This window comes from Xenopus tropicalis, chromosome 9 (genome assembly GCF_000004195.4).
Source record: "Xenopus tropicalis strain Nigerian chromosome 9, UCB_Xtro_10.0, whole genome shotgun sequence".
Lineage (NCBI taxonomy): Eukaryota > Metazoa > Chordata > Amphibia > Anura > Pipidae > Xenopus > Xenopus tropicalis.
In genome coordinates this window covers 46407352-46424647 of record NC_030685.2, presented here as the reverse complement: position 1 = coordinate 46424647, position 17296 = coordinate 46407352, and the positions used below count along the sequence as shown (strand labels likewise).

The 17296-nt window shown below is 44.6% G+C and overlaps 1 protein-coding gene across 4 annotated transcripts in view; it reads right to left on the bottom strand.

Annotated features, from left to right (window-relative positions):
* mob4 (MOB family member 4, phocein) overlaps positions 1-13322 on the bottom strand; it is a 49928-nt gene extending 36606 nt beyond the window's left edge. Inside the window, exons 1-3 of one of the 4 annotated variants that reach the window (XM_031892687.1) lie at positions 13224-13322; positions 12345-12397; positions 11885-12068 (exon numbers count right to left, since the gene is read on the bottom strand). In XM_031892687.1, coding sequence (XP_031748547.1) covers positions 11885-11944 — 60 coding nt within the window. In that variant the 5' untranslated portion in view covers positions 11945-12068; positions 12345-12397; positions 13224-13322. Of the gene's footprint in view, positions 1-11884; positions 12141-12344; positions 12398-12526; positions 12550-13223 lie in introns of those variants that run through there. The other 3 variants (XM_031892686.1, XM_012970462.3, NM_001017210.2) reach the window with 3 other exon arrangements.
* Between the last annotated feature and the right edge of the window lie 3974 nt (positions 13323-17296).

Below are 17296 nucleotides of genomic sequence, written 5' to 3'. Positions count from 1 at the left end.
AGTTTTGCCGCGGGCGACTAATCTCCCCGTGTACCAGAGCCCTAAGTTGCAATTTGGAGTGTTATCACCCCCCTCCCAGCAGCCGATCAGCAGAACAATGGAAAGGTACCAAGATAGCAGCTTCCAGTAGATATCAGAATAAAGCTGGCCATACACGCACCGATACTATTGTATGAAACCTCGTTTCGTACGATATTCGGTGCGTGTATGGCATGTCAGCGAGTTGACCGATATCGCAGGAAGCTGCTGATATCGGACGACTCGCCGATCGGCCAGGTTAGAAAATTTTGATCGGGCGCCATAGAATGCGTCTGACCAAAATCTGCCGTCAGGGCTGAATTGGCAGAAGGAGGTAGAAATCCTATTGTTTCTACCTCCTTATCTGCTGTTTCAGCCCTGATGATGTTTCGTGCGACCGATCGCACGAAACATCGTCAGATCGCCACGTGTATGGCCAGCTTAACACTCAATAGTAAGAAATCAAAGTCTGGCTTGCAAAACAATAGCAGTGTGTAGCACTGGCTCCTTTAGACTCAGGCACAATGCAATTAGATGGCTGCCTACACACCAATATTACAGCTAAAAAAAATTTGTTGGTTCAAGAATAAAACTTTAAATGGTAGAGTGAATTGTGAATTGTCTATGTAAAAAGTGTAATTTAGAAATAAAAAGCATCCTATAAAAATCATGACAGAATGTCTTTAAAAGTATTCTGTCAACATTTTAAACTACTTTCTGGCAAATAAAATCATAATTCTAAAAATCAATACATAAGCTATATTTGTTTTTGTTATGGTGTGGGGGCTTCTAACTATTAGCCATTCATACTGTGCTGCACTGACAGCTGGCACAGCATTAGGTGTGTGCTTGGAGGCAATCTGAAAACTTAATTCTCTGCTAAATCTGCTTTTATTATTGTCACTTTTTTCCGTTAAGATAGTACTGTGATTTTATGAATAAATAATTTATACTATATTCGACTATATTATCCAATAGGATCACCAAATAACTTCTAAATGGGTCTGCAAATATTTGGGGTTACAGAAATATGGTTTTCACACAGCAGTGGTGATGATTAAATAATGTACTTTATACTTGCTTATAATATTATAGATCTGTGTGGATGGGCAATCCTCAGTATGATAAGTTTTAGTGAGTAACCCCAGCGGTACGGGACATGGTGTTGGTGAAGCAAAGCAGTGGAAACATTTACGTTTCAGCAGTGTGGCTTGAGAGTGGTCTGAACATATTTTGAAGGTGCTGGAATTTGGCAGGCAAACCCTTTTTCTTTCGTGCAGTGCAACAAGTCTGTCCATGGTCTAATGCAAAAGCAAACATACAATTACATATCTTGGCTTTCTCAGGCACCATTTTGGACTTTAGAATTCTATATATTGGATCCACTGTCGCCTTAAAGGAAAAGTAACGCTAAAAATTTTTAAACTAAAAAATCTATTCTACCCTCCCCTAATAATTGCCCTATCCTGAAAACTATTTGTTATTTATAATGCTTTAGAAGAAAATACCTGTAAAAAACTTGGCTTCCGGTCATTTCAACAAAGGCGATATGGCGACGCTGGGGAAAGTATCAGGGGATATGGCCAGGCAGGAGAAAGTATCGGGTGAAGTTTAACTATGCGGTGATCGATTGATCGAGTGTAGCCCGACTCCTTCCTATACAGAAGGAAGGCTAGACTTGATCAGTCGATCGCCGCATAGTTAACCTTCACCCGATACTTTCTCCTGCATGGCCATATCCCCTGAAACTTTCCCTGCGTCGCCATAACGCCTTTGTTTTTGTTGAAATTACCGGAAGCCAAGTTTTTTACAGGTATTTTCTTCTAAAGCATTATAAATAACAAATAGTTTTCAGGATAGGGCAATTATTGGGGGAGGGTAGAATAGATTTTTTAGTTAAAATTTTTTAGCGTTACTTTTCCTTTAAAAGCATAGATGTCAGGCAAACAGACCTCTAGCTCATGGGCCAGGGCAGACATGGGTAAACTTCTGAGCCCTAAGTTACACAGTTAAAGTGATACTGACAGCCAATTTTTTTTTTTTTTTTTTTAAACCTGCTGTTGTGTTTTAATTTGCTTTAATCAGCTTTAAATTCCTTATAAACTAAATCTGCAAAGTTTTTCTGGGTCTACCTTTCTTTTAAATACAAACTTGTGGTCACTATAAAGTTTCCTATAGACTTTGTAATCTGAAAGTTGTTTTAATACCTCAGTTCTGTAGTCAGGGCAATTCTAGATGATAATAGCTCCTCCTTTGTCAGCTGGTAATGATGTTAGGGTCAATGGCCAGTATATTTATGGCCTCTCTTTCTGCTCATGTCAAATTAGGGTTAAAAGCAATAATATTAGGTTTTTAAACTTCATCTATATGGAGCAGGGTAAAGGCTTGAATTCATTTTGCAGTATTAGGGGGTTTGAATGTACTTTTGGCCCTAAAGGGAGTCATCTCTGCTGAATTTTAAGTACGAAAATGTTCCCTTAAAGTGATGAATATGTATCATGATATCTAGATTGGAGGTTCTAGTATTGGGTACGAATGAGAGACCCATAGGCTTATGTCTCATGGAGAGATTTAGTCACTCACAATAGAGCTCTGCTACCGCAGGCAACTGATATCTCCAAAATACTGAATGAGAGATCCTTAAGCCACAATAGACCTCTTCTACTGCAGGAGACTAATCTCTAAAACAGTGTTTTTCAACCTTTTTTGGGCAAAGGCACACTTGTTTCATGAAAAAAATCACGAGGCACACCACCATTAGAAAATGTTAAAAAATTTAACTCTGTGCCCAGCAGCAGTACCCCCCTAGTACACTGGTGCCCAGCAGCAGTGCCCCCCTAGTACACTGGTGCCAAGAGCAGTGCCCCCCTAGTACACTGGTGCCAAGAGCAGTGCCCCCCTAGTACATTGGTGCCCAGCAGCAGTGCCCCCCTAGTACACTGGTGCCCAGCAGCAGTGCCCCCCTAGTACACTGGTGCCCAGCAGCAGTGCCCCCCTAGTACACTGGTGCCCAGCAGCAGTGCCCCCCTAGTACACTGGTGCCCAGCAGCAGTGCCCCCCTAGTACACTGGTGCCCAGCAGCAGTGCCGCCCTAGTACACTGGTGCCCAGCAGCAGTGCCCCCCTAGTACACTGGTGCCCAGCAGCAGTGCCCCCCTAGTACACTGGTGCCCAGCAGCAGTGCCCCCCTAGTACACTGGTGCCCAGCAGCAATGCCCCCCTAGTACACTGGTGCCCAGCAGCAGTGCCCCCCTAGTACACTGGTGCCCAGCAGCAGTGCCCCCCTAGTACACTGGTGCCCAGCAGCAGTGCCCCCCTAGTACACTGGTGCCCAGCAGCAGTGCCCCCCTAGTACATTGGTGCCCAGCAGCAGTGCCCCCCTAGTACATTGGTGCCCAGCAGCAGTGCCCCCCTAGTACATTGGTGCCCAGCAGCAGTGCCCCCCTAGTACATTGGTGCCCAGCAGCAGTGCCCCCCTAGTACATTGGTGCCCAGCAGCAGTGCCCCCCTAGTACATTGGTGCCCAGCAGCAGTGCCCCCCTAGTACATTGGTGCCCAGCAGCAGTGCCCCCCTAGTACATTGGTGCCCAGCAGCAGTGCCCCCCTAGTACATTGGTGCCCAGCAGCAGTGCCCCCCAGTACATTGGTGCCCAGCAGCAGTGCCCCCATAAGTCAGTGTGCCCCGTGGCCCCCCCTAATACATTGGTGCCCAGCAGCATTTTACTCTTCGGCGGCTTCAGCAGCATCTTCCCCTCACGCGCGCCGCCTCTGCACTTCTGCCTACACGCGACCGCACACAGGCCCTTTTATAACGTTGCGCCCCGTGCGTACTGACGTCACCCGTACACACGGGGCGCAACCAATGACAGGGCCCGGATTTTTTTTTGAAAGTAAAAATTGTGGCCCTGCCTACGGCACACCAGCCAACATCTCGCGGCACACTAGTGTGCCACGGAACAGCGGTTGAAAAACACTGCTCTAAAATGCCTTTCCACCGGTAACAAAGAGACTTGCCGGTTGAATGGCCTATGTATCACTTCGGTTTTCATATGACTTCAGAAAGCCAAAGTGACGCATAGGCTTTCCACCGGTGAATCCTTGTTGCTGGTGAAAAGGCCAGCAGTAGCAGAGGTCTATCTTGGATGACTAAATCTCTCAGTTGAACATTAGTCTAAGGGCTCTGGTACACGGGGAGATTAGTCGCCCGCGGCAAAACTCCCTGCTCGCGGGCGACTAATCTCCCCGAGTTGCCTTCCCTCTGCCATCCCACCGGCGAACATGTAAGTCGCCGGCGGGATGGCAGACGCGGCAGCGCGATTTCGCGCAAATCGCCGAAAAAGACTCGCGAGGCTTTTTCAGCGATTTCCCGAAATCGCCCCGCCGCGTCTGCCATCCCGCCGGCGACTTACATGTTCGCCGGTGGGATGGCAGAGGGAAGGCAACTCGGGGAGATTAGTCGCCCGCGAGCAGGGAGTTTTGCCGCGGGCGACTAATCTCCCCGTGTACCAGAGCCCTAAGGCAGTGCCGTGACCCCCCTCTGTGTGGCCCCCCACCTGTCTGGCTGCTTTGATGGTTACCTTTGAGTAAGCATTCAATGGTATCAGTACTGAGATTAACTGGCCCCCTGCATGGTTCTCACCTCAGATTCAGGCTGTAATCCCCCTGTATTGTTTAAAAATGTAATCCCCTGTGTTGTTCACACCTTTTAATCTCTGCATTGTTCTACCCCCTGCAGTGTTCACACCTCAGGCTCAGACTGTAATCACTCCCATTGTTCACTTCTTCACACCTCAGGCATAGGTACTGTAGGCAGAGTATGGCACATACAGCCAGCATAGGGCAGGTAGAGTATGGCACACACAGGCAGCATAGGTCAGGGAGGGTATGGCACACACAGGAAGGGTAGGGCAGGCAGAGTATGGCACACACAGGCAGGGCAGGCAGAATATGGCACACAGAGGCAGCATAGGGAAGGCAGAGTATGGCACACGCAGGCAGGGTAGGACAGGCAGAGTATGGCACACACAGACAGCATAGGACAGGCAGAGTGCTGCCTGTGTGTGCCATACTCTGCTTGCCCTATGCTGCTTGTGGGAGGTGAACCTGGCAGGGGTTTGTTGTGGGAGTTTGTTAGCAATTGGAAATAGCCATTAAATGGTCCCTAAGGTGTGTAATTATGTACTAGGGGTTGCTCTGCTATCCATAGGGGAGGAGGCATATGGAATTTAAGGGTATATCTTAATATGACATAATTCTTTCACATATGAATGATTGTTGGTATCCCCACAGTAAGGACATAGCATTTGGGATTTTGCTGTGCTACCACCATTGTGATAAAATAGGTGTGGTTTGAAGTGGGTGTGGTTTCAAAAGGGGGAGTGGTCAAAACTGGCTTCCATTAGCGGCCCTCCACCATGTATGCTAGAGAAATTCCAGCCCTCGGCACCGTAGAAGTTGGACAGCACTGGTCTAAGGGTTTCTCTTTTGTACCCACTACTCAAATCAATTTATGATTGTTAGGGTTAAAATAGAACCCCCCTCCTCTTATGAGGTCGTCCCTGCTTCTGAAGCGTGTAGTGGGTCCTAAAAAAATGTGTGGCGTGAGTAGATGTAGAAGGTAAATGATAGTGAGTAAGGTCAGAGATAATAGTTGAGTGTGGTCATCCCTGCTTCTGAAGCAGGTAGTGGGTCCTTAGAATTGTGTTGGGAGTATATAGATACTGTATTAGAAGTAAAAGTGTGGGTAAGATCAGAGTTAATGCTCGTGTGTGGTCGTCCCTTAGCTTTCCCCCTCCTCCAGGCCATTGAATCAGTATCAGAAGGGAAGGAATGTAAGGGGATCAGTATATCAGCATCCTTCCCCCCAGCAGCCTCCCCCCAGTCTATACAATTCTCTGTATCTGTCACCACTCTGTCTAAACTGTTGTCCCCCACCTGTAAGCCACCGGTATACATTACAGTTTTGATAATCAACAGTAACAGTCTGTACTTTGTGCTCTAAATCTATGTAATTCAGATGTATAATGTGTGTTGGTCAAGTCTGTCAAGCCACTTTGTTTTCTTATCATCTGTCAATGCAGACAGATATGTGTTCAAAAGTGGAGATTTCCATGGGTGTGGTAACAATGGTAACAGTCATGCACAGTAAGGATGAAGAAGTGCATCATAAGATATGCATGGTAAGGATGTATTCAATATGATACAGAAATCTGATAGCGGGTGTTGTTTTTAATTTAGGATGATTTTGGTGTGAAAAAAGTATTCAAGATTTAGGGCATGCAAATTTTGTTGCAAAAGCCTCAGACAGAGGCAGTCAGACTGCAACCCCATCCAAATATTGCCACCCCTAGTGAAACACGCTGCAAAGTGGAGGACAACAGCATTTATTTAATCCACTATATATGGAGGTACTGATCATGTGTTCAGATTAGGTATAATAAAACTGGGACCAAGTTCTCATAAATTAGGTTGTGGGTTTAAAGAACCTGCCTTCAATAGACTAGCATTAAAGAAGGAAAGGCTAAGTCACTTGGGGGTGCAAAAATGTTAGGCTAATCGCTTACCTTGTACCCCGGGCTGGTGCCCCTTTACTAAAGGGATTCTGTCATGTGTCATGAATTTTACGGCAAAGTTAGTTAGTATATCACTAAATCACACTGTGTACATTAAAAATGTATTCTACCATTTACAATTTTATTCTTTTATTCTTGAACCAATAAATTTATTTTTTAGTTGTAATATTGGTGTGTAGGCAGCCATCTCAGATCATTGCCTGATCCTGAGCTTTCAGAACAAGCCAGCATTTCACAATGGAACTGCTTTTAAAAAATGCTATTGTTTCTGCAACTCAATGTAACTGGAAGAGTCATGACTTGGGTAAGCCAAACTTGGATTTTTACTATTGAATGCTATCTTCATAACTACCATTAGGTGGAGCATGGGAGCAATTTTAACAATACAGGGATCTGTTATCTTGCTACCTTCCCATTTGTTCTGTTAGGCTTACTGGGGTGGGGGGGAAGAGGGTGATATCTCTCCAACTTGCAGTTCAGTATTAAAGAGTAACTTCAGAATATGTCTAGCCCTGCAATTTTAAAATTAAATATAAAGAAATCTTGTTTCAGTGCAGGATTCTGCTGAAGGAGCACTATTAACTGATGTATTTTGAAAAAAACATGTTTTCCCGTGACAGTATTCCTTTAACCCTTTTACTGCCAGCTGTTTTGGTCAAAGCGGAACTTGTATTGCCAGACAGTTTTTGAACATTTTGCACTGTTTCACTTTAGGGGCCTTTCCTCGGGGGGACTTTTAGTTTAACAATATATCGTTTTTTTCAGAACAAACTCAGCAAACTCAAATTCTGTAACAAGATATAGGCTTCTAAATGTCTAAAAATGCAAAAAAAATCAAATTTTCCATAATATAAACACACATACTAGAAACAAAAATTATTTTATGCACGAATATACAACTGATTTGGAAAGTCCCATGTCTCCTGAACGTGCCAATACCAAATATATATAGTTTTATGGAGATTTCTCACTTGTATAGGTCAAAAACTCCCAGCAGTACACTACCAAATTTCCAAAGCACTGCTCCAGAAAGCTGCATACTTTAGATTTCAAGGACAAAATTTCCACTAACAGAAGGTTTATCCCAGAAAATTGTACATTTTTGGAAAGAACAGATTCTGGGGAATACAGAATAAGCACAACTGTCTGTCTACTCCAAACTATCAAGTCGCAATGCTTTCCTAAAGTTATTGGTTTTTATCAAAATTTGTGATTTTTTTTAAAAATCGCTTCAAAGCTTCCAGTCTATAGTATCTTATCTCCTACAGGTCATAAAGTAACCAAATAAAACACCCTAAATATGAATGCCAGGGGTCCACTGAACAGTTTGATGCCCAATATGTATAGGTTTACTTAAGTATGTGGCATGTAGGGGCCCCAATGGGAACATACCCCCATATGATCAATCATTTCTGTTATTTCAGCTCCAGCAAAATCAACACATTTACATAATTTATGTGGGATAAAACTAGTAAAAAGTACGCTCACCCCAGAAAGTCATATTTTTGGAAAGTACACATTCCCCCGAATCTAAAATGGGTACCAATGTCTTTCTACTCCAAAGTACCAAGCCACACAGCTTTTCTAAAGTTAGCAATTTTGATGACATTTCCAAAAATCCCCTCAAAGCTTCCACTTCACAGCATCTTATCTCCCACATAGTGTTAGGTACCAAGATAAAACACTCTAAATTTGAACGCCAGGGGTCCACTTAACAGTTTGATGCCCAATATGTATAGGTTTACCTAAGTATATGGCATGTAGGGGCCCCAATGGGAACATACCCCCATATGATGTATCATTTCAGCTCCTGCAAAATCAACACATTTACATCCTTTATGTGGGATAATGCTACAAAAAAGTACACTCACCCCAGAAAGCCATATATTTTTGGAAAGTACACATCCCCCCGAATCTATAATGGGTAAACATTTCTTTTTGCTCCAAAGTACCAAGTTGTAAAGCTTTCCTAAGTTTGCAGATTTATATGACATTTAGAAAATCGCATAAAAATGTTGCAATTTGCCGCATTTATCTCTCACAATTTCTTGATAAAGATCAGATAAAGGCAAATCACCCCAAATAGGAACACCTATGGTCTACTGAACAGTTTGATGCCCAATATGCATAGATATACCAAAGTCTGCGGTGTGTACTGAACCCAAAATGAAAACAGAGCATAAGGATTTCTCGCCTGCCAGCTCAGCTTTTGCACACAGAGCCCCCTGTCAGTGTATTAGTCCCCTAACTATACAGAGACCCCCACAAAACCATATATTTTTGGAAAGTACACATTCTGACAAATCCAACAAGGGTAAAGAGTCCTTTCTACACCAAAGTACCAATCTGCAAAGCTTTCCTAAAGTTATTGGTTTTTATGACATTTCAGAAAATCGCCTAAAAATGTTGCAATTTGCCGCATTTATCTCACACAATTTCTTGCGTACAAAGGCAAGTCACCCCAAATAGGAACACCTAAGGTCTACTGAACAGTTTGATGCCCAATATGCATAGATATACCAAAGTCTGTGGTATGTACTGACCCCAAAATGAAAATAGTGCATATGGATTTCTCGCCTGCCAACTCAGCTTTTGCACACAGAGACCCCTGACAGCATATTATGTTCAGTAACCCCCCCTAACTATACAGAGACCCCCAGAAAACCATATATTTGTGGAAAGTACACATTCTGATGAATTCAAAATAGGCAAAGTTATTTTTGTACACCAAAGTTACACCTGGCAAAGCTACGCTAAAAACACATTAGGAACACTTATACAGGGATAAAATGTGATCAAACCACAAAAATTGTGCAAATCAGTGAAACAAAATAAGTCACATGGCAGTGTAATTAGTGGTCAGAATATCTGATCCAATAGTCACGCTGTCAAAATAAACAGTTTTTAGGTAAAAGAAACTAAAAACAAAGTGGTAAAATGAGAAAAAAAACAAAACTAAAGTGTTTGTGTATACATGTGTGTACATGTGTAAAAGTTGTGTAATAGTGTGTAAGTGTGTATATGAGTGTAAATAAGTGTATAAAACTGTGAAAAATGAAAAAAAAAAACTGCTAAAATGTGTGCTGTAAGTGTGTGTAAATGTATGTAAGTGTGTATAAATGTATTTAAGTGTGTGTGTAAGTCTGTAAATGCAAAAAAAAAAAAAAAAAAAAAAGTCCTTACCTGTCCTGAAGACCCGATCGCCTCCTCCTCAGTGGGCCGGCGCTGGGGGGGGAAGAAGGAAGCAGCAGATGCGAGCGATCACGTCTGCTGCTTCCTGGAGGGTCCTGCGACACGATCGATCGCAGGACCCTCATGACAGCCCCCCTGGCACACTGCCCAGGGGGGCTGTCATCGTTAGAAGCTCTCTGCAGCGGCAGCACATGCCGCTTAAATGCAGCCCTTAAATGCCAACGACGTATGGGACACGTCGTTGGCATTTAAGCCCTTTTACTGCCACGACGTATGCCATACGTCGTTGGCAGTAAAAGAGTTAAAGAGATACTGACATAAAAAAAAAAAAACTTTTCAAAATATTAGAGGAGAAGGAAAGGTAAAAACTAAGTAAGTTTTATCAGAAAGGACTATGTAAATACAGCCATGTAGAAACAGCTGTACTGGCTCCTTTTTCAAAAGAAACATAGAATTTCTTGTCTTCTTTTGTGTACACATGTTCTTGTGTGTCAGACTTCCTACTCTCAGAAAAATACTTCAGGGCACAGCATGACTCTGCTCAGTCTGCTCCTGTCTCTGCTCCTCCAATAAGAATTTGCTCGCCCCCTAACTCTGTGTAATTTGAGCTACCAGCAAGCTAGAGCAGCAGCAGGGGAGCTACTGAGACCAGGCTAAAATGGCAGCTCCTATCTTAAACAAACCAATGGAGCTTGGCTGTCAATGGCTGTTTACTTTCTTTAAGAAGGGGGTGCATCTCCCATCATTCCCAGCTACATTCAGGTGGGTGCCAATAAAAAAGTCAACCATTTGAAAATATTAACACTGTAAGCAAGTTGTAGATAAAACGTAGTCCCTGTGAAAAATGAATAATGGAGCAGTACAATTATTAATGAATCAGATGAACATGTAGGACTGGCCAGACCAGTGATGAATTTGATGTAGTTGGACATATTGCAACACAGGAACAAATAATCCTTGTTTAGCTTAATGCACAAAATGTCTTAGTACCCTTACAAAATTATGGGTTGAGTGACAAGGACCTTTTGTCTTTGTCTGTTAAAATACCAAAATTGTGCCTGTCCATCTGACTGAAGGTGGTCATACACATTGTGATCCACTCGTTTGGCAAGGTAGCCAAAAGAGTGGATTGTCTCCCAATATGCCCACCTACGGTTAAAACCATGAGTATATGAGCAGTCAGACCGAGAACTGCATCAATGAGCCAACGCGGCCCCCGATCAGACAGAAAAATCAATCCTGCCTGATCAAGATCTGGCCAGTTTTAGGCCAGATATCTGTCTGTGTGTCCACATGAGGGCAAATAAGCTGCCGAATTGTTCGAACCCAAATCGGCAGCTGAAATCTACCCGTGTATGGCCACCTTAATGGAATTGCACCTTTACACAATATTGAAGAATTACAAACTAAGGCACTGCTGCAAAGAAGAAACCATAGATGTTATACCAGTCCTTTGAACACATGAAAGCACAGCTGGAAAGAAGAGACCATAGATGTAATAACATGCTATTTCTAACCAACACAGCAATTGAGGTAGTGTAATACACCATACCTATATATAATTCTCACTGTAGAATGCAAACAGTGCACAGTTCTTGTTATAAGCCACTACAGGAAGCATATTTGTCACAACCAGTTTTTCAGCATTGGATAATTGTCCAGCCTCCCAAAAAGCAGCAGTTCACACACAACTATTCTAGGCAGCAGTTCACACACAACTATTCTAGGCAGCATCAACCCATAGAGGAATAGCAACATTTAAGTGTTTGTAAAAACCCAAAGGCTCCCTTATAGCGCATAAACACAGAAGGCAAAGTGGGCTCCTAGCCTCAGTAAAGTAAAGCTATTACTCAAGAATACAAAGACAATACCTGCGATCCAGGTGTTCACTCAAAACCCCGACATTAAGATATCAATAACGTTATACGACATGCAAGAGAAATTGAAACGTAAACACATTGCTACTGACACAGAAATCCGGGCCTTATCCCGACACAGACAATCATGTAGGCTCGCCTAACATTTAAAAAAAACACATTCCACTTGATCTTTTATATTTCATTTTCATCATAAAAATAAGCGTCGCTCTCAACCACTCTTTACCTGAGCCTTGGTGCCCGGCCTGTTTCTCCTCAGCACTACCGTCCCCTCCGCCATGACCATAGTGACAGGGTAAAGCTATAGGAAGTACCCGTATGAAGATGCAGGATGTAGTCGGAAAAGGAGGCGGCGGCTATACCCGCCCTCTACATTTTCAAAGCGACCCGAAGGAGCGGAATGGCATTCACTGGGAAAGGAAGTGTTTGGTCAGCTAGTATTTGGCTCTGCAAAGACGAAGGAAGGCCTGTTCCTAAGAAAACTAAGATGATATAAATTAGCCAATTTAATTACGTTTTTAATAAGGTGTAACCTTTCATTAATAAATACCAATTGCAAATTTGGTTTTGTGTATATATCGTCTTTGCTTATACGTAGTCAAAAAGCAGAAGACGTGTGAATTAAACTTACGTTTCCTAGCATATGGAAGATTATGATAAACGAGTATTTAATGGGGCATCCTTACGTTTCTGTGCTGTGTCCCTTTCCTTCCTCAAGAATGCAGCTTCCAGTTGAATTCTATAAAGGGAACATAAAATGTGTTAAAAACAAGAATGTGCCAGAGCATTATACTCATCTAAATACATAAGTAATGTGCTTTTAAAAAAGTGTTTCAGGCTGATCGATTGAGACAAAAACATAACATACATGCACATCTCTTGGTCCCTGATCCCAACCACTGGTGCAACTGTTCCTTCAGGGGGTGGTGGGAGTTCTAGATTAAAACAGATAAATCTGTGTAACACTTGTTTGGCTTATAAATGGCAAAACCCAGGCTAGTGATAGGTATAGAGCATGTGTTACATGCGACCTTAATGCACAGGAGTGGGCCTCCGCTATATGGGAGGTACTAATGGAGCTGAGGGTGTAGTTGAACCACAACTAGATAGAGCTTGTGTGGTGCAGATAGAATAATGGACGCCAGAAAGGTTCTTGCTGATGAACTATAGTACAAGTTTATTGGACAAGGCACAACTTAATAGTGCAGCAGGGATTATACTCACAGACACAGCAGTATAGGAATTGGTCACAATGGATTATAGCAGATGTGACACTGAAGGAACAGAATATCCCACTTGGAGGATGCACAGAGGCTTAGCTGATACCCGAGATATAGACCTTTCAGAAGGGAGTGTTCCGGCCGACTATGGTCCAGGGGTGAGCTCCTAACACTGGTACCTGGCGTCTAATAAAACCGGTCCCTAAAGAACGACAACAGAGCTGGGGTAGGCTAAACCCTTTTACAACTCGTGGTTGGGGCTATTAACTGCCCTTGCTAAATAAGCTAACTGTTCTCACCACTTCTAAAGGGTGCTATTAATAGTACTGACTGTTCTGGCTTTACCTCGTTCACGGGGCCCTGTCCCCGACTTAAGGAATAGGTGGTACTCTTTACTGGGGCCTTATGCCTCCAGGCTCAATGACGTGAAGCCTGAGACAACAGCAGCCAGAGAGGAAGACACTTCCTTGTGCAAGACACTATATAGTCTGCCAAGGGGAGTGGTCAACCTGAGCTAAACCTATCAGGAGCAGCTTAACACTGTAATCTGAGTGTAGAGGGCTCTGCCCTATAACAGCACAGATAAGGAAAAGATAAGGGATAACACCATAGGGAGCTTAACCCTATGGGTCCCTACATTCACCCGGGGGAAGAATCCATTCCGACCCGGCAATGATAAATACCAATAAGTACACTTTCAAGCATTAAACAGTAGTGCATTGATTTAGTGCAAAAATACAGTACCCTTACATCCGTTTCTGATACCCTCTCCTGAGGAGTACCCGGTACAATGGATAGCTGTAAAATGAAAATGGTAAGGCACAGAAAATAGTAACTGTTTCATTACTAGTTACATTTCTGTAAACCATGTACAATACATGAGTGTCACTATGGATCACTCAGGCAATAACTTAAATAGATCCTTGAAATACCATCTGGCTCTGCAACAGAGGTAAAACAGGCAAATACTTAAAGAAACCTTGAGTCACCTTCCTGACCACTAACAGGGGTGCTCAGGCACACACTTAAGAGATCCTTGATATACCACCTGTAACCTGCAACAGGGGTATAACAGGTACACTTACACATGGGAACAATCCTGCCTTCATTCAGGTGTCCCAGGCACATGTTTGGCTGTAAAGAAATGTTAGTGGGCACAATTTAAACTGTGACACATTCCCACCCATCAACTTTATTAAGTCCATGCCTTCCCACCCAACTCAGTGTTCATGAATCTCCCGAACATGCACTCCATAGGTGTGGATTAGGCAATGGGTCCTACCCTTTGTGAGGTAGGTTGAAGTAGAAGTTGTAGTGGGATGGGGCGCAGCAGTCTTTTCTTGTTCACCCAACTTTAACACAAAACTTTACAGTCCTCAGGGTTGAGGTTTCCAAACAAAAATGTGAACAAACCCACTCTGTGGGTAACTGAATAACGATCCACCTCTGTGGATATAACTGAAGGAAGAAACTGGGTCACATCCTATGTTGCAGCAAACCGGCAGTCTTTAAGGCATGTGCCCAAAATGGTGGGTATTGCCCTTAACTTTAGGGGAAACTTTACCCACCTCCCACCCGGGGGAAAATCCCATCTGGTGAAGGGGAATTAACCTGGAACCGGCATGGGGTTATTCTCTCAGTGCATATTCCTCTCATACTTGGCTTTTGTTACCTCGTAAGAGACATAGTATGCAGGATGCGGCTTGTCGATCCGGCCTCCACTGGGGAGATCTGAACTGAGGGCAAATGTGCGCTCCTCTTGGTGCTTGCCACAGGATTTAACACCATGTTTGAGGATGGTCCTCCCGAACCACCACTCTTGGGCGATGTCGTAGAGATAATCCACATCTCTCCTCCACTTTTCTGGATCCTTTTTGAAAATCCCTCCTAGACCGATCTTCTCTCTGCGGACAAGTTCACCGTACAACCACTCATTCACATATTTGGCCACCTCGTCATACACCCATTCGGGGGCATACGGCATGTAATACCCCCATTTTTCATACACACGGGTGTTGATGAGCCTCTGCACCCTAGACACCGCTCGGTATCTTTCTGGGTCAGCTCTCCCGGGTGCCACCCAACAGAACGTGTCCTTGTTCACCGCATATGGTGGCGGTGGGGTGCACGGCCACTCCGGTGGGAAGCAGTAGGTTGGATCTGTGGGCGGGGTGACGGGTGTCATAGGCTCGAATCTGTGCTCCCCTTCAGGAAGAGTGCATTTTGGTAGTGGGCCAAGGTCCATCAGGCCCCAGTGTAAGGCGCTCTGCCGGCCGGCAGACGCGCTCTGGTATGGGTCCACACTTCCGGGTTCGGCGGGGACGGCGCAGCGGTACTGCGCATGCGCGATGACGCGCGGACATGCGCAGTTGCGCGCCTTGAAGCTTTGGGCGCCATCTTTGTACAGGTTTTTAGTTCTTCCGGTTCCTTTTTGTTTTGGCGCCAAAATACTGCTATTTAAACCCCTTCCTTCAGTGTTTCATTGCCCAAGCTGGCTTCTGGTTTATTGTCAGTACCTGCTTAAGCATTTTGGTTGTCGTTTCCGGTTTTGACCTTTGCCTGTACCCTGACCACGATTTCTGCCACCTGCCTCGACCTTTTGCCTGTGCCCGACTACGATTCTCGCTACCTGCCTTGACTTGTGCCTGTACCCCGACTACGATTTTGCCTTGCCTTGCCGGTACCCCGTTTTTGTCTGAACTCTGAAAGTTTGCAGGACCCCAGCTTGGACCACAGCAGAAAGTTCCGGGGCCCCAAAAGGGCGTCGGTGAAGACCGGGAAGGGCTGGGAGTTCCTGTTATTCCATAAGAGTCAGACTTTGCATCCAGCGGTCGCACACTGGTTCCTACCTAACTTGAACGTTACAGTTAGCTTGGGCCAACATGGAGCCATCTCAGGCCGCTGCTTCTGCTTCCTCGCTGGAATCCATTTTGGAAGCCTTTATGAAACGTCTGGAGCAGCAGGAGACTCAGCAGGTGCACCTGGCACAGACTTTACAGCACATAACCACCCGCCTTGATGCATTACAGGTACCTCAACAATTACCTCAAGTATTTCCTGATCTGCCACCCTATCCTCCTCGGGCCGCTTCGGCATCTGTTCTTCTCTCCGAACCCAAGATTCCCTCACCCTTGCGCTATGGAGGTGATCCTGAGACCTGTCGGGGATTTCTGAATCAATGAAAGATTCACTTTGAACTGTTTCCTCATCGCTACCCAAATGAAAAATCCAAGGTTGCTTTTGTTATTGCTCTGCTTTTTGATAAAGCCCTTGCTTGGGCTTCCCCTCTCTGGGAACGAGATGATCCTCTCGTCAACAATGCGGCTGATTTCCTCTCCACTTTTCAGCGGATTTTTGATGCCCCTGGTCGAAAGGTTAATGCCTCAGCTCGCCTTATGAGAATTACCCAAGGTTCTCGTGCTGCCTCTGACTACGCTATCGACTTCCGTACACTAGCCGCTGAAACTTCCTGGAATAATGAGGCTTTGGTAGCAGCTTTTGGCACGGTCTCAATGACTCTCTTAAGGACGAACTAGCTGCTCGTGACTTACCTCCTCTTTTTGAAGACTTGGTTTCTCTCGTCATCAATATCGACACCCGCTTAAGGGAGAGACAGCTTCAAAAGAACCGCCCTCGGAGGTTTGTTCCAGAATTCTCCTCTTCAGCACCCTCTCCAGCCTCCGTACCAGCCTGCATGGATGAACCAATGCAACTTGGAGCTACCAGACTCTCCGTTGAGGAACGTAATCGTAGAAGGTCTGCAGGTCTTTGTATGTATTGTGGGAGCACCGGTCATTTTGTCAAGATGTGTCCCAACAAGCCTAAGCAATTGCCTCAACAGGGAAACTCCAGCGCCTAGGTCAGTTGGGGAAAACTTCCCTAGGCGAAGCTAGTTTTTTCCCCCATAAGTCTCGCACCCGAGTATTGGTACCTGTCTCCATTTCGTCCAATTCCAAGCACTGTTCCTGCCAGGCCTTCCTCGACTCGGGAGCTGCCGGAAACTTTATTGACCTGTCTTTTGCTAAGTCCTCTCGAATCCCTTTGATGCCCCTAAAGGTTCCTCTGTCTGCTCAGGCTGTCGATGGCAGACCTATAACTCCTGGCCTCGTGACCTCTTCCACTCCTCCTCTCCGCCTGCGAGTCGGATCACTACACTCTGAGGTAATCACCTTTCTGGCCCTTCAGTGTCCTGCCACACCCATTATTCTAGGTCTTCCATGGTTACAGAAGCACAATCCCATCATTGACTGGTCTATTGGGGATATCACGGTCTGGAGTTCATTTTGTCGTACAAATTGCCTCGATAACTTTGCTGTGTCTCTTTCTACTGTTTCTGTTAACCATCTGCCCTTATGTTACTCAGACTTTGCCGATGTTTTTGAGAAGAAAAATGCAGAAACTCTTCCTCCACATCGTCC